This window comes from Equus caballus, chromosome 29, assembly GCF_041296265.1.
Source record: "Equus caballus isolate H_3958 breed thoroughbred chromosome 29, TB-T2T, whole genome shotgun sequence".
Lineage (NCBI taxonomy): Eukaryota > Metazoa > Chordata > Mammalia > Perissodactyla > Equidae > Equus > Equus caballus.
This window is the reverse complement of record NC_091712.1, coordinates 39862891-39881100: the sequence shown is the minus strand read 5'-3', so window position 1 is coordinate 39881100 and position 18210 is coordinate 39862891. Positions and strand designations below refer to the sequence as shown.

General features: G+C 40.2%; 1 protein-coding gene across 1 annotated transcript in view; it reads left to right on the top strand.

The window, feature by feature from the left end:
• Positions 1–481: 481 nt before the first annotated feature.
• NET1 (neuroepithelial cell transforming 1) overlaps positions 482–18210 on the top strand; it is a 61620-nt gene continuing 43891 nt past the window's right edge. Inside the window, exon 1 of the mRNA XM_023632265.2 lies at positions 482–775. Coding sequence (XP_023488033.1) covers positions 648–775 — 128 coding nt within the window. The 5' untranslated portion in view covers positions 482–647. The remainder of the gene's footprint in view (positions 776–18210) is intronic.

The window sequence follows — 18210 nt, the reverse complement described above, 5'->3', positions numbered from 1 at the left end:
CAGAGGATGAAGGCACTTTCACTCTCTTTTGCTAAGGAGAGACTGTCTTCAGCACTGGGAGACAGGAGGGCTCATAATTAGATATCACTGGTTTCCTAAAGACAGCCCTGATAACAGATTTCCACTCCCTCTGGTAACTGGGATTTATCGCACATGAATAATTTAGCACGTAAGGGGCCAAAAACCAAACCTCATTTAGGTCATTACTTTCAGCCTCTTTTCTCCCCAAATGCTAAGACCTACAATGCTTCCAATTTTCTTGGCATTCGGTGAAAGTCCTACTAAACAGTGTGGTAGGTACCAGGGCTTGGAAATTTAGGAACGGAGTCAGAATTCAGTCCGAGGCCACCCACTTATCTGCAGGACCACCCCCTCCCACCAAGCTCCAAGCTCCTTTTCCTGCCCTCATTTAAGAGCCTGGAGGGGCACGCCGGGGGAAAGGGGCGGGACTCACGTTTCCTAGCAACCTCCCGCTGTCCCCTGATTGGCTGGTCGCCGCGCGGCCGCCATTTTCAAACCCCGGAAGATGGCGGCGGTGGCGGCGCCTTCCTGACAGAAACTCCTCTCCGGGCAGAAGCGGTCGGGCGCCGTGCCCGTCCCTGCGGGCGTCCCGGGCACCGGGCCACCGCCCCAGCCCCCTCCGCGCCATGGAGCCCGAGCTGGCGGCCCCGAAGCAGCCCCGGCCGCGGAGGCGAAGCCGCCGGGCCTCCCAGCTCAGCGCGGACGGCACCGCAGGGCCTTCGGCCGCCACCCCTGGGCCGGGGCCGGACGGGAGGTGAGCGCGGGGGGCTGCAGCGGCGGGGCCCTGGGCGTCCGGTCCGAGGCTCGGGGGTGGGGGAAGCGAGAATGGGGGATAGAAGGGGGCGGGGGAGACGGAGGGGAGGGGCGAGGCGCAGGCTGCTCCTCCTCCTCCTCCTCCGGCCTTTCCTCAGGCGGGGGCGCGGGAGGTCACCCTCCTCCCCCTCCCCCCTCCCCCTCCTCCCCCTCCTCCCCCTCCTCCCCCTCCTCCTCCAGCCTTTCCTCAGGCGGGGGCGCGGGAGGTCACCCTCCTCCCCCTCCCCCTCCTCCTCCGGCCCTTCCTCAGGGGGGCGCGGGAGGTCATCCTCCTCCCCCTCCTTGTCCTCTGGCCCTTCCTCAGGGGGTCGTGGGAGGTCATCCTCCCCCTCCTCCTCTGGCCCTTCCTCAGGGGGCCGCGGGAGGTCATCCTCCTCCTCCTCCTCCTCCCCCTCCCCCTCCCCCTCCTCTTCCTCCTCCGGTCCTTCCTCAGGGGGGGCGCGGGAGGTCATCCTCCTCCCCCTCCTCCCCCTCCTCCTCCTCCTCCTCCTCCTCTGGCCCTTCCTCAGGGGGGCGCGGGAGGTCATCCTCCTCCCCCTCCTCCTCCGGCCCTTCCTCAGGGGGGCGCGGGAGGTCATCCTCCTCCCCCTCCTCCTCTGGCCCTTCCTCAGGCTGGGGTGCGGGATGGGCACCCTCCTCCCTCTCCTCCCCACCTTTCCTTGGTAGGAGTGCTGGGATTTCACCCTCCTCCAGACCTTCCTACTGTTGGGGCGCGGGCTGCTCCCCCTCGTCCTCCTCAAACCCTTGGTGGGGGGCGCTACACGGGTTCACCAGTAGAGGTGAGCTCTCCACACCCTGGGGTACCGGCTGGAGTGTGGGCGGTTCCTAAACGCAAAGGACACACAGAAACTGCTGGAGCCTTCCAGGGTAGGGGGAGAGGAACTGTCACCCGGGCCGCGATAACTTCTCACAGACGCTAGACTTTTAGCCTAAAAGAGAGCTTTAAAACGAAATGTTTGGCCGAGGCCAGAATCTTTCTTGTTGAGAACTGGCCAAGTCGGTGAACAGAGCACAGCTCGGGAGAGTCCAGCCTCCGAAGTGAAGAGACGGAAGAGGACGGTCGCTGACGTTAACTGTTGACACATTTCACCTTGCGTCTCGTGTGTCCGGAACCGGTGGACGCTAGATGAGGGTTCAGGAGGCTGTTTCTGGAAGAGGAGCGGTGTAAGAAAGTACTGAAGACATTGCTTTCCCATCACGGTGTTGGAGGTGGTAGGTTCCAATCACTGGTTGTTGGACCTTACATCTCTAAGGCTATGTCTTCATCTGTACCATGGGCATCATAATAGACTCACTTCCTATAAGTTGTGAAATTCCGTGATAATGCCTGTAAGCTGCATACACAGTACTTGTATACAGAGAGCGCTCAATAAATGTTAAACTGTTATTTGTTGATTTTTATAAGAATAATTCCACATCTGCTTTATCTTTTCCAAAGTCCCTGTAATCTGTTTCACATTATTACTTTAGATAAACTACTTTCCAGTCATGCCTAGATGTGCCAATCTTTTTTTAAGAGATAGGAAAACACCTTGCTTTCATCAACAAGGCATTTATAAAGCTAGACTTTTTTGTTAGATACTGGTTTTTATTATTTTGAAGTTTAGGGTAATCCTTGCCTGAATATACCTTTGTGATGCCTTTGTACAGATCACACCCTATATTTAAGAGGTAGATCAAAGAGCAGAGAGAAGGAAGTCTTCATCTCTGAGAATGAGAAATAGGAGAACCAGGAAAGACAGGTTAAGAGAAAAGGAAAATGGATTTCAAAAACATCAGACAAAGGGGGGCCGGCTCGGTGGCGCAGCAGTTAAGTGCGCATATTCTGCTTCGGTGGCCTGGGGTTCACGGGTTCTGATCCCGGGTGCGGACATGGCACCACTTGGCACGCCATGCTGTGGTAGGCATCCCACGTATAAAGTAGAGGAAGATGGGCATGGATGTTAGCTCGGGGCCAGTCTTCCTCAGCAAAAAGAGGAGGATTGGCAGTAGTTAGCTCAGGGCTAATCTTCTCAAGAAAAAAAAATCAGACAAAGGTAATGTTACATTCATTCTGCGTTCATTCGGTAATACTATTGAGCACCTGCCTAATGCCAGGCCTTGTTGCAAATACTGGGAATTCTGCCTTACAAATGAAGATGAAGTCCCTGCTCTCCTGAAGCTTAAATTCTGGTTGGGGGAAGAGGATAGTAATCAAATAAATATATAACATAGCAGGTGGTCATGCTGTGAAGAGGATTAAGGCATGGTACAGGGGATAGAAGTAAGGAGAGAGTGATGTTGCTATTTTAGGAAAATTCAGAAGGAAAAGCCTCTGTTGATAATGATGACATTTGAGCAGAGATCTGAAGAAATTAAGGAAGTAAGTCATGTGAATATTTGGAGAGAGGGGCAGCAAGTGCAAAGGTTTTGAAGTAGAATCCTATTTGCTGTGTTTAAGGAACCGCAAAGAAGCCAAGATGACTGGAGTGGAGTGAAACAAAAGGGAGAATGGTAGAAGATGAAGTCAGAGAAATGGCTGGAGCCAGATCATGTAGTACCTCGTAGACCGTTGAAAAGACTAAGTGTGAATGAATGAGTTGAGAAACAAGAGGAAATGATGTGATCTATAGTTTAAAGGGATCAGTCTGTTATGTGGCAAGGATAGAATCAGGGAGACCAATTAGGAAGTTATTATTGCAGTTGTGACATCTTATGAGAGTGGTAGTTGTGGTGAAAAATGTTCCTATTTGGGGATGTATTTTGAAACTAGAGCTGATAGGATTTGCAGATGGGTTAAATGTGGAGTTAAGAGAAAAAGTGGAATGAAGGATAACCCCAAGAGATTGGCCTAAGCATCAAAAGATAGGTCCCCATGTTCTCCGAAACGAAAGACTAGGATAGAAGTTTGCCTTGGGATGTATTAATGAGAGTCCTGTTAACAAGTTCATCACAACAATTTTTCTTTTCTCTTTTTTGCTTTTTTCTTTTTTTAAAGCTTTTATTGAAGTATAACTCTCAAATGAAAGAGTGCATGAATCACCAGTGTTTAGCTCAAGGAGAGTTCATAAAGTGAACCCATCTGTGTAACCAGATAAAAATTTGGGAATTGTTTAATTTTTTAGGTATTTTATTTTTTGGAAAAATTAGAGAAAAATTGGAATTAATTTTTTAAATGTTTAGTAGGATTCAGGGGTAAAGCAAAATGGGCCTGGGCTTTTCTTTGTGGGTAGTTTTTTGATTACTCATTCAGTCTCTTCCTTTGTTACAGATCTATTTCTTCTCAAGTGAGTTTCAGTAGTTTGTGTCTTTTTCGGAATTTGTTCATTTCATCTAAGTTATTTCATTTGTTGGTATACAGTTATTCATAGTATTTCTTTATAATGCTTTTTAACTTTGTAAGGTAAGTAGTATCCCCTCTTATTTCTGATTATAGTAATTTGAGTCGTCTTTCTTTTTGTCTTGGTCAGTCTATCTAAACTGCTGTCAATCTTGATCTTTTGGCTTCACTAATTTTTCTCTACTGTTTTTCTCATCTGTGTTTAATTAATTTCTACTTTAGCCTTTATTATTTCCATCCTTCTGCTTGCTCTAGTTTGCCCTTCTTTTTCCAGCATCTTAAGATAGAAGGTTGTTACTTATTTGAAATCTTTTTCTTTCTCAATATAGGCATTTATAGATATAAATTTCCCTTTAAGCTCTGCTTTAGCTGCATCCTGTAAGTTTTGATATTTTGTGTCTTGGTTATCATTAATCTCAAATTATTTTCTGATTTCCCTTTGATTTCTGCTTTGACCCATTGATTATTTAGGAGTGTGTTATTTAATTTCCACATATTTGTGAGTTTCCCAATTTTTTTCCTGCTGTTGACTTCCAATTTCATTCCATTATGGTTGGAGAAGATATTTTTTATTATTTATATCCTTTTAAATATATTGAGTTTTGTTTTATGCCCTAGAATATGGTCTATCAAGGAGAATGCTGCGTGTACACTTGAATTTATATTCTGTTGTTGGATGTAGTGTTCTCTAGATGTCTGTTAGATCTGGTTGGTTTATAGGGTTGTCCATGTCTTGTATTTCCTCGTTGATCTTCTGTCTAGTTATTCTGCCATTATTGAATATGAGGTGTTAAAGCTGGTTTTATTGAATTGTCTATTTTTCCCTTCATTTCTGTCAATTTTTGCTTCATGTATTTTGTTTTGTTGTTAGGTGCTTATATGTTTATAATTATTATATTTTCCTGATGGATTGAGCTTTTTATCAATATAAAATGTCCCTATTTATCTTTGGTAACTTTTTTTTGTTTTAAAGTCTATTTTGTCTGATATTAATATAGCCACTGTAGCTTTCTTCCAGCTTGCTGTTTGCATGATATATTTCTCTATCCTTTTACTTTCAAGCTATTTGTATCTTTGAAGCTAACATACATCTCCTATAGACAGCACATAGCTGGATCATATTTCTTTGTTTTTTTAATCTATTCTAACAGTCTATCTTTTGATTGTTTTCTTTACTCCATATTTAATGTTATTTATTGATATAGTTTTATTTGTCTGCTGTTTTACCTTTTGTTTTATATGTCTTTTGTTTCTCTATTCCTCCTTTATTGCTTTCTTTTGCATTAAATGAACATTTCTAATTTATAGCATTTAATTTCTCTACTTTTCTTCTTCATTTAAACTGATTTTGTTGGTGCTCTTTTTTGTGTGTGTGTGGATTCAGATTATCATCTGGCCTCACTTGCTTTTAGCCTGAAGTACTTCCTTTAGTACTTCTTGCAAGATAGGTCTACTAGCAACACATTTTCTCAGTTTTTGTTTATCTGGGAATGTCTTCATATTTGAAAGATAGTTTTGCTTGATTTAGGATTCTTTGTTGATAGTCTTTTTTTCTTTGAGCACTTTGGAAGTGTTATCCCACTACTTTCTGGTTTCCACTGTTTCTGCTGATAAGTCAGCCATTAATTTTTATTTTTATTTATTTGTGTGTGTGTGAAAAAGATTGGCCCTGAGCTAACATCTGTGCCAATCTTCCTGCATTTCGTATGTAGGATGCTGCCACAGCATGGCTTGATGAGCAGTGTGTAGGTCTGCACCTGGGATCTGAACCCACAAATCCTGGGCCGTATAAGCAGAGCAGGCAAACTTAACCACTACACCACCAGGCCAGCCCCTCAGGCGTTAATCTTGTTGGGATTCCCTTGTAAGTAGCAAGTCATGTGTCTCTTGCTGCTTTTAAGGTTTCCTCCTATCTTTGGCCATTTTTACTGTGAAATGCCTGAGATCTCTGTGTTTATCCTCCTTGGAGTTCATTGCACTTTCTGGATGTGTAGGTTATTGTTTTTCAGTGAATTTGAGAAGTTTTCAGCCATTATTTATTGGCATATTCTTTTTCTCCTTTTGGTACTCCCATTACGCATATGTAGGAGGGAAATCTGTTGGATAAAACAAGATTTTAATAAGGCATACATTGGGGCTGGCCCCACAGCCGAGTGGTTAAGTTCACGCACTCCACTTTGGTGGCCCAGGGTTTTGCCAGTTTGGATCCTGGGCATGGACCTAGTACCACTAATCAAGCCCTGCTAAGGCAATGCCACACATAGCAGAACTAGAGGGACATACAACTCTAATATACAACTATGTACTGAGGGGCTTTGGGAAGAAGAAGGGGAAAAAAGAGATTGGCAACAGATGTTAGCTCAGGGTCAATCTTTAAGGAAAAAAAAAATAATAATGCATATATTTAAACCAAGCAGCTTTACTTATAGAATTTTATCTTCAGAAAGTAATTGCATAAGCATATGTGGGTGGTTGTACAAAGAAGTATATGACAATATATTTTTATAGTAAAAAGCTTAGAAAAACAGTGGGAGAAAATTAAACTCCATGGTACTTTTATACAGTGAAATATCATTAGCTATAATAGTTTTTAAAATCTCTTTCCATAATTCAGATGGAGTTTATTTGGTATTTAAGGTATATTTGGTTTTTAAGTTCATTTCTTTTGTGAGGTGGAGGGTACATTTCCTCTGTGCGCCTGTGCAGGTTTTCTCTAGGGCAGCAGTTCTTATTTTTGTGGCTTCAGGACCTCTTTACACTCTTTAAAATTGTTGAGGACACCAAAGAGCTTTTGTTTATGTGAATTCTAGTTATCATATTAGGAATTAAAACTGATTAATTTTTTAAATATTTACTTTGAAAAGACCCATTACATTTTAGCATAAACAGCATATTTTTTGAAACAGTGATTTTCAAAATCAAAATTAGAAGAGAGGCATTGTTTTCTAAGTTTCACAAATGTCGAATATCTAGCTTAACAGAAGAGAGCTGGATTCTTATGTCTCCCCTCTGCATTTAATGTGTTGCAGTACATAAAGTTGAAGTATGTAAAGAATGAAATATGAGTATATAAAGAAAATCTGCCCTGATGTGTATTTTTAGTTCAAAAAGGCATGAATACTTTAAGAGTCTTTTCAGATAATTGTGGATAATCTTTGATAATACACTAGAACTTGACATGTGGTAGTTTCTTAATGATTGGCTGCAGTTTGTAATCTGAAACCATATCAGTGAACTTTTCCTTCTCTGTTATGTTAAAATGCTTTGGTCTGCTTAACTTTTTTTTTTGAAGATTGGTACCTGAGCTAACAACTGTTGGCAATCTTCTTTTTTTTTAATTCTTCTTCCCAAAGCCCCGCAGTACATAGTTGTATATTCTAATTGTGAATGCCTCTGGTTGTGCTATATGGGATGCTACCTCAGCATGGCCTGATGAGCGGTGCCATGTCTGCGCCCAGGATCCAAACTGGTGAAACCCTGGGCTGCTGAAGCATAACACGTGAACTTGACCATTCGGCCACAGGGTCAGCCCCTGGTCTGCATAACTTGTGAATAGATTTCTTTTTTTTTTACCCATTCATGATTTTGTGACATTTGTCATTTGGAAAATATTGATGCACTGAGTTATGCAGATCTTCCAAAATTTGAAACACTTTGTTGCATATCAAAAAAGCTATCAAAAATCACCATCATTAATGTCACCACCAATCTCATATGACAAGCTTGTTGAGTCTTAGGAAGATGTCACGCCCACAGTGATGGATACCAGTTTTCAAAAATTTGAATTTTCATTTGAAAGCTCAGATTTTATCTTTGGCAGCAATGCTTCATTATAGAATAAATGTCTGCAAAATACGTAAGTCCAAATAATAATGATTTCTTTATCTTTCTCTCAAATAAAAATATTGTTCTATGAAAATAAACAGCTAACTTCAGCTCACTAGATTGATTGCACAATTACTTTTCCTTATGAAAACCTCGTTTCACTGCCCATGTTTCCTTGCTCAGAAAGGATCTTCCCTTGGCAATTTGTGTCACTAAATTGTTACGTTTCATACATTTACACTTCTTAATTCTCATTCCTTTAGAGTTAATGAGTTTTGTCTCTGGCTGCTTTTAAAGAGTTAGGGAAGACAGGATATGACCCAGTGTACAAATGGAGAGTTTGGCCTTAGAAAATACAGCTTATCCATTATAACAAAAGAGAAGGAAAAGTTTAAGGTATATTGGTAGATTGGACAGTATAAGTATGTGGGATATTATATAATGAGATGCAAAGTCATAAGCTAAAAGTGAGGTGGGGGTAGGGAGGGAGTATTGGAAGAGTAATGAGAGAAAGACTTGAAATAGTTATTTTAGAGGATAGGAGAGGAAATGACAAGGGGAATGTAATGGTGTTGCTGGGTAGAACTGGAGACCCTCTTGAAATTTGTGGTCAGGAATTTAAAATGAAGCTAGTCAGCATGGGTTTGTGTGTTCACGTGCTGCTGTTTACTGGGCCTGCCCTTTAATCAACTTGACCCATGATTGGACCTCATTTCCAGCCACACTCATTGCTAATTGTTAATCCTGACCATCCAAGCAAGAAGCAGGAGCTAGACTAGAGTATAAGCTAGGAAATAGAAGTGGCTAGGATGTGCAGAACCTAGGAGAGATGGCTTACTGTTTTAAATATTGTCAATGCAAAATAACTAATAACCATTCTGTAGATAAGAGAGAGAAGGTGAGTTTTGCTTGAGCCAGGGTAAAGATTATAACCTACAAAGGCAGTTTCCACAAAGGAAGAAAGCATTCCAGAGAAGCATGGTTTTCAGTACAGTTTTATACCTTTTTAGAACAAAGAACATACATTAAACACACCCAGGATACATACTCATCAAAGTTTCAAAGAGGTATTCAGTTGCAAATTAGCAGGTCAACATGACCCTGATGTCCAGGAAAGGGAACTTATCTTCAAGAGTACTAATACACTGTACCCATAGGGCATTACCAGTACTGGCTTGTAGGAGGGGAAGTATGCATTCTTATCTGAAGAGAGTGCATTCTTTACTCTAATGGTTAAAGCAGATATACAATGCATGTTTGATTGGCCATAAGTCAGGCTTCTTTAGTTCAAGCCGAATCAGTTTTGAACCAGAATAGCTACCCTATGTACCTCAAAATGTGAAAATCTCTTGTCATTTTCCCTTTTGATCAATAATCTTTTGATAACAAGCACTGATGATCAAGATATTGGCCATCAGTGCCAGGGTGGTTGCTACCTGCCCTAGGTCCATCATGTCCATTGGTGCTAGGCTTTTCTTTCTTTGATTGCCTGGTTATCCACATTGAGGGGAAATAGTTGGATATAGTGGATAAGCATAGACGTATATATTGACAGGGGAAGCATTTCATAGGTTATGTAATTTATCAATTATCCTTAGGTTATTGCACAAACGTATGTGTGCTTTTACATAACTTATGGTTACATTGTTTATAACAATGGTAATAAACTTAATATTTGAAATGATTAGGTTAGAAGGATGAGTTTTGGGTATGGTCTTTATCAGGAAAAGAAATTCTTACAGAGTTACCATCACTCTAGGCTGCATTCCAGTCTTATACCAAAGGGTTTAAATGAGGAGATAGAAGGTTGAAAATACAGGCCTGGTCCAGAGTCTTGGGACAACTGTCTACAACAGGTGCTATCTTCTCATCCTGGTTTGGAAGTATTTGTCTTGGTCAGTCAAAGTCAGGTGTCAGAAACAGGAGTTGAAATCCACTCTATGGGCTGGCCTGGTGGTGTAGTGGTTAAGTTCGTGCACTCCACCTCTTCAGCCAGGGGTTTGCGAGTTCAGATCCCAGGTGCAGACCTACACACCACTCATCTTAGCCATGCTCTGGTACCATCCCACATACGAAGTAGAAGAAGACTGGCACAGATGTTAGCTCAGGGCCAATCTTCCTCACCAAAAATAAAAAGAGAGAGACATTAAAAAAAGAAAAATCCACTTTGGCGAGCGGCCTTTTTAAATGAGAAATGTGAATTGTGAGTCTTTGCCCTTTAATTTTGCAGCCCATGGATTGGTTAAAAGTGCCTGTTGTGGTTCTTTCCAACAGGGCTTCAGAGAGTCTTTTATTTGATGCTTCTTCCAGTAAGCAAATTCTCCAGGTTGTAGTCCATGATCCTTAAGATCTTCATCTCCCGGGAGCTCTTTGTGAAAGGAATCAGCTACCAAGCTTTCATTTCTGTTAAGCACCTCAGTGAGACCCTGACAACAATGTAATATATATCTCTTAAGCAAAGTTGGTTCATATGGTCCCTCATCTAATTGCATAGGCTCTCCTGTTAATTCTTTCAAAAGGAGACAGCCAATGTTTACCAAAAGGTATAGATCTAAGATTGAGAAGTACTAGTGGAAGAACTTTTGAGCATGAGAGAGTAAATGCTTCTGAAAGTTTTGCGAATTGAGTTTTGGTAGTGCCACTAGTTCTTTCCATTAATCCCAAGGACTGGGCATAATAAGACCTGAGAAAGTCTGCATTAGTGGCCAAATGTCACAGATGGGTTTAACTACTGGTCCAGGGAAATGAGTTCCCCAGTCACTGGTTAACTTGGTAGGAATTCTTCTAACAGGAATTATCCTACTGCAAGGTCACTTACCCCTTCCTAAAGGATCCTTTGAGGTATGGCTAACTCAACTTTGTTCAAATGCCACTGTCTCAAGGATATGAGTATATCTTAGTAATGATCTGTGTGTTCTCACATTGGGTTGAGGCCTTTCCTTGCAGAAGGGCAACAGCTTTAGCAGTAGGTGTGGGATGTCACCACAGCATGGCTTGATGAGCAGTATGTAGGTCTGCGCCCAGGATCCAAAGCAGAGTGTGCAAATTTTACCACTCGGCCACAGGGCCAGCCCCTCAAAAGGTCTTAAACCCTTAAACAAGATCCTAAGTCACTGTGAAAAAATGCTTAGTTATCCGTTTAACCATGATGACTATTAAAGATTTTCAGGCAAATGCAGAAAATTAAATAGCTGTAAAGAAAACCTTAGCTCCTATGATTAAAGACCTGATAAAGACAATACAGGAAACTTATTTTGATAAAAGATAAAATCCCTACCCTTCTGGTAGACTACTCAAAAGATACTTCATCATCTCTTTATCAAGAGCAGACTTAAAGTCCAAGAAAATTATCCTTTTAAAGGAAAGAAAAACCAAGTTCTGATTTTTGTATCAGCTTGCTTTTGATATTAAAACTTAAATTCATTTTAGTCTTAGCCAACTTGATCATGCACAGAATTCCTTCCTCAGGGTTCCTCGTCCACAATCTTTCTATAACTTTCTTTTCACGTCCAGAATTTGTCCCATGCCTGCCCTCCTTCTTGGTACTCTAGAACAGAAATATCTCCATTCCTTATACTTGTCTGCTTTACTGGGAACATACATTTACTTTTCTTGTATACAAAGACATTTTCCCTATATTTTACATTATCACCCTGTGGATTGGTAGACCCACAAATACTGTCTAGAAATATGTGCGTCTTCATAGAAAATTTCTCAGTGTGGCACAAAGCATATTTATTAATAAACCCAAGCATTTTTCTAGTTTCTCTATAATAAGACAAAGGTAGATAAACCTATGTTTAGTAATTAATGTCTAAATTTTGTCTTATGTGGAAATGACCTAGATACTCAATAAATTTCTATCATTTAACTTCCTTTAACAAAACTCTTAAGATTTGTTATCAAAAGATCTTGAAGTTATTTTAAATACATATACCATAAGAATCATTATTCTTAGAAAGTTTACCCAAAAACTTTTCTCTTACTTACATCCATTTAGTTTGTTTCCAATTATTATGTTTAGATTGCCTAGAAAAACTTCATGAGACATTAGAGAAAATCACCTATCATTCTAAGCTATTATTTTTGCTGGCAAATTTTGTAACAGAGGTAACGTGTCTGTATCATATCCAATGCTAATAACCGTGGAAGCATGTTTATTTCAACCAAACCAACAAGCTTAAATAAGTTTTTGTTTACCAAGGATTATTTTATAACATGTTAACTTGAAAAATCTTTGGGTTAGTTTCTATTAGATTTAGAAATAATTTATGTAAGCACATATTTAAGCCGATTGGATAGCACTCTCTTATAAACTGGTCTTTAATAATACCATTTGGTGGTAGAAAAATATCGCATATTTATAATATACATATATAGACAAACACATAAATACACAGATGCAAGAAAGATTTTATAGCCTCCATTTTTAAATTTTTCCTGAGATTTTTGGGCAGTGCTGCTTTCGTAGCAGTCTACATGTCCAAAGCTGCTTTCCTCCCCTTTCTTTTTCTTTCAGTCTTGGGAATCTGGGATTGTCTAGATAATAGCTCCCAGAGAGATAAACAGTGGACGTTAGTTAGTTATCAAAGGACTGACATGTCTACCCAATTATATTACCCTTAATTTTCTTCATTCTTTCTAGATACTTAGTTTTATCTTAATTTAGGAAAGAAGGCCTAAAAAGTTCCTACTGGGCTTTGAATATCAGCTTCCAATTTGGCCAAATTTCTGATCATAAATTGCTAAATTCTTTCAAATATCTTGTCAGGTTTCAGCCAGGACAAACAGTAACTATACTTGGCAGCATTAAACAACTCTATTGATTTTTAATTTTGGTTTTCCTTTGACTATTTAAGGGTAGCACTTTCCCAGAAAATCAGTCTTGTTAACTCTGGGAGGGGTTCATAGTGGGCCCTCCTTCTAAGGTAGAGCGCGTCTGTAAAGCTTTGACGTAGTAGACTTCTTTTAGGTACCCCTTATAACCTAATTTTTTGTTAGCTTTTTGCAACAAAACTTCCAATAAGGCTATTTCGGAAACTTAAAGGCGTTGCTTTTAAGTGCACTTCTTAAAATGATCTTATCTAATTGGAACATTCCTTCTAATGGCCAATGTCATTTCCCTGAGGCTGACATCAGTTTGGTGGAACTCTAGCTGCAAATGGAGTGCAATGCACATTTCTGTCCAACCATCTCAGACCGCAGTTGAGGGCAACCCAATGTTTGTCTGACTGTGTTTTGGGGCCCCCAACCTGAGGATTATCGTCTAAGCTCTCAGGACACAAAACAAGCTCGGGAAGATTTTGCTGTTCTTTATAAATATTTACAGGTTCTGGAACCTTTAGTTTTTGATCACTTGTGCCAGAAGGTGGCGCACTTGGCTCTTTGGAGATTAAAGATTGTATTTAATCTCCGCTCTGCAGCTCTTAAATTTAGTACACAAAAAAGACAAGTTTTGGGAGCTCAAAAGAGCCCCCAAGTGGCCACTGTAATTTTAAATTATCCTGGGCTATCCTCTTCCAAAGATCCAGCCATTTACAGTTACCTCCATTTTGTTAAGCACTTGCAAGTATTGGCTCTGTACATATTGTACATGAAGCCAGCCACAGTTCCCAGAGGGAAGCTGCCTATTCCAGAACTGGTTGGCTTTTAGAAGTGCAATTTCTCATTTTAGTTTCATTTCACTTTACTATAAAGTCTGAACAATTTCTAAGGACAGTGTGATAGGTGAGAGATGTGCTGTTTGTGAATGTCACATCCTAAAATAGCCTGTGACAGGTGTCCCATCTCTCCAGAGTTGGAGTTTTCAGTCTCTCATTTTGCTATTAAACAATTTGCTCAGACTTTATATAGACACAGTTCTTTCCAGTTTAAAGCCAAATTAAAAGGTCAGCCTGCCCCATACACTCCAAAGTTCCCCTTAGGCTCTCCTGGCCTAGGAAATTCTCCTTAAGTTCCTCTTACCTAGTAAATTCCCCCTAGGTTCCTCTTACCTAGGATATGTACCAGTACCCGCTTAAGACACCTAGTGTTAAGACTTGAAACAGCTCAAGTGAAAGTCAGGACCTACAACTTTAATAAGGAGGTCGGGGTTTCAGGAGGAATTCATCAGGGCACCCAAAGAGTGCAGTGAAGCTAGAGGGAGGGGAGGGTGCTCAATGGGCCCATGCTGAACCAAGCACCAATCAAATGTAGATTTCACATGGTCTCCAGTGGGTTTCTCTGAAATCTTGCCACACTGTGCCAAGAAATGTCAACGCAAAATAACCAATGACCGTTCTATAGGTAAGAGAGATAAGGTGAGTTTTACCTGACTCAGGGTAAGCATTATAACCTACGAAGGCAGTTTCCACAAAGGAAGAAAGCATTCCAGAGAAGCATGGTTTTCAGTACAGTTTTATACCTTTTTAGAACAAAGAACATACATTAAACACACCCAGGATACATACTCATCAAAGTTTCAAAGAGGTATTCAGTTGCAAATTAGCAGGTCAACATGACCCTGATGTCCAGGAAAGGGAACTTATCTTCAAGAGTACTAATACACTGTACCCATAGGGCATTACCAGTACTGGCTTGTAGGAAGGGAAGTATGCATTCTCATCTGAAGAGAGTGCATTCTTTACTCTAATGGTTAAAGCAGATGTGCAATGTATGTTTGATTGGCCATAAGTCAGGCTTCTTTAGTTCAAGCCGAATCAGTTTTGAACCAGAATAGCTACCCCATATACATCAATATGTGAAAATCTCTTGTCAATCTGTACCAAGTTAAAAGAAGGATTATGAAGCTGATTGGTCTCTGCTAAATGTTGATACTTGGGATTGTTTCACACTGAGGTAAAAAAAGTTTTTGTCCATAATATATGTGCGCTGACTGCTAAAGGATATGACAGAGGAAAGATAATTAGGGAGAGAAAAGAGTAGAAACATCTGATATCCAGTGGGATGTAAGCTTTCAAAGTAGGTGCTTCATGTTATACGATAGGCCTCTTAACTCTTTTCTCCCCTTTTCTCCCTTTTTGTTCTGGGTAGTAGGCAAGGGTCTTGTCCATAGACAGCCCTGGGCCCCACGACATGATTCAGAGCTCAGAAGGCCTGCATTTCTGGCCTCGTTTTCCTGACACTGAATGGCCTGAGCTTTGATTCACCTAATTATTTTCTCTGGGAATGTACATTCCTTTAGACTGAGACTCACAGCCAAATAAAACTGTAGTGTTTAAAGAGCTTAGTCTTTACAATCGGACTTCCTGGGTTCAAACTCTGGCTGCTGAGGACTTAATCTCTTTAAATCTCATGTCATAATATCTATCTCATAAGGTTGTGAAAATTATGTGAGATAATTCTTGTAAAGCATTAGAACACTACCTAAACATAGCATATACTCCATAAATTTTAGGTATTATTTTTACTTTCTGCAGGAAACACTAGAGTTATCTCTTACATACCTTCTATCAAAGAATATTTAGCAATTAGCTCTATTACCAGCTCTTGTTGAGGTGGTGTAATGTAATTGTTAACAGCACAATGCTGGAGCCAGGCTGCTTGGATGTGAATCCTGATTACTGATTGGCTACTTTGAGACTGATACCAAACCTCTTAATCTTAAATTGTGTACCTGATGCACAGTAAGCCAATCACTAAGACACTGGTGCTTGGAGATGGAGAAAGGTTTGTTCAAGTTGGCCAAAGTGAGAAGGCAAGAGGATAGGTTCTCTCAAATATGCCTTAACAAAGAAGAAAGCAGGGGTTCTTTATAGAGCTAAGGGGCTTGGGAGGAGGAGTTTCGGCGAAACAAGGGGAAATCGGTATTTCTTTCATTCCAGATAAGCCCTTGGGCAATGAGACTTCTGGGGTCAGCAGCAACTGGGGGCTGGTTATTTGATGGTTGTAACTTCTTTAAAGGCATTCTTTTTCTTCTGCAAAGCAAGCTCATAAATCCTTGTGACAGTTGCATCATCCCTCAGGTTAAACAAGAAAACAGCAAATTAACAAGATTAACTTCTTTTCATCTGTGTCTGTGTGGGGAACAAGGTTGAAGGGTAATCATGTTCTTAATTGAGTATTTACAGTAACCCTTAAGTACCCAGCTTCAGGACTTAGACCAAGTTAGTTAAAGAAGGCGGGAATAATATTAGTACCTACCTTATGGAGTTGCCATGAGGATTATGAATTAATGCATATAACTCATATAAGCATCTAAAATGCTTAGAATAAGTAGTGCCTGGTACATAATAAACATTCAATAAATTTTTTTGTTGCTGTTATTATAAATAACCATTGACATGCATTTTAGGACTGAAAGAGAAGGCCTTCAAAATTAGTATAGTCTCTTTTTTTTTTTTTTTAAGATTTTATTTTTTTCCTTTTTCTCCCCAAAGCCCCCCAGTACATAGTTGTATATTCTTCGTTGTGGGTCCTTCTAGTTGTGGCATGTGGGACGCTGCCTCAGCGTGGTCTGATGAGCAGTGCCGTGTCCGCGCCCAGGATTCGAACCAACAAAACACTGGGCCGCCTGCAGCGGAGCATGCGAACCTAACCACTCGGCCACGGGGCCAGCCCCCTAGTATAGTCTCTTTTATATATGAAACCCTTAAAGCTCGATGAAATCTCACAGCTAGATACTCGAAGAATTTTGTCTTGTATCTCCATTTGCCATGCTTCCTCCACTTAATGTCTCTGAAGAGATATATCAATATTAATCAGTGAAACAATTACTATCACTCACATAGCCACATTTAAGAACATTACACATTACCTGTATGGTGGGAATATAAATACATACTGGTCTTTTTAAGTATTTTATAATATACTCTTTGAAGTTCATTTTTCCAGTAAAATTGATGAATTCGTAGAATGGATATCCAGGGTTAAAGGTACAGTCTTAAGCCAGGCTAGCTGTTGTACACTCAGATCTGAAGATTCCTATTCCCTTTAAGGGAATTTAACTTTTTAGATGGGATATTTTTCAGAACGTATTTTAAACTAAATTAGAGCATATAAACATAAGTAATTGAGTCCATTCTTGGTAACTCAATAATTGTCTTTGTTATTGCCATTTATATTAATAGTTGCTAAAAATAAGAGGATGCGCATGTCAGCTCCTAAGGCTGTTGGCTCCCACACTTTTTAACAGTGTTATTGAGATACAATTTTTATATCATAACATTCACCCATTGTACATGTGCAATTCAATGATTATTAGCAAATTTATAGAGTTATACAACCATCACCACAGTCTACTTTTAGAACATTTCATCACCCAAAATATTACCTCAGTCTCCGCTCCCACCCCCTAGGGCTGGGCAGCCACTGATCTCCTCTCCACCTTTATAAATTTCTATTTCTGGTCATCTCATATAAATGGAATCATACAATATGTAATCTTTTGATTCTGCATGTTTTTGCAGTTCATTCGTATTATAGCATGCATCAATATTTCGTCCTTTTTATTGCTGAATAGTATTCCATTATATGGAATGAATATTCCATGTTTTGGTTTGCCATTTACCAGCTGTTGAAGATTTGAATTGTTTCCAGTTTGGAGCTATTATGGATAATGCTGCTATGACCATTTAGACACAAGTCTTTGTGTGAACATATGTTTTCATTTCTCTTGGGTAGATTTATAGGAGTAGAATTGCTGGGTAATATGGTAAGCTTATGCTACTGCATTTTTAATGATGTATGCTTTTGGATATTTTTCTCTTCGCTCACTGTTAACTTGCTGCTGCTGTTTTGCCCTTTATCCTTCCCCCTGAATTTGATGCTGTGGGCAAGGCACCCTGATACGTGTATTCGAATTGCATAATACAAAGGCATTAAAGGTTGGTCTGAGTATTAGTGTAGGATATTGTCTGGAATGGTGTGTATCTGCTGGTTTCTAGATGTTCAGCTGTATTCTAGACTAGAGATGTTTCAAAATGTATCTATTATTTGGGACTCTCAGATACAAGTGAGAAAACTCTGGTATGGTAGGGGAAATAGTCTACTTGATTATCAGCTCCTCCGGAATCTTTATGAACTAGAAGAGGAGGCAATTATAGCAAAGACACTGAGCAGTCAAAACAGTAGATGTCTACTACATCAGATATTTGACGTACATAAATGGATTATTTCTGTAATAATATTCATTGTTTTTTGCCTAATTTGCAAAGAAATTGGGAATCTGAGTAGTTCAACACTCCAAATATCAACAAATGTTAACTACAGAGAATAGTTTACATCATTTTTCC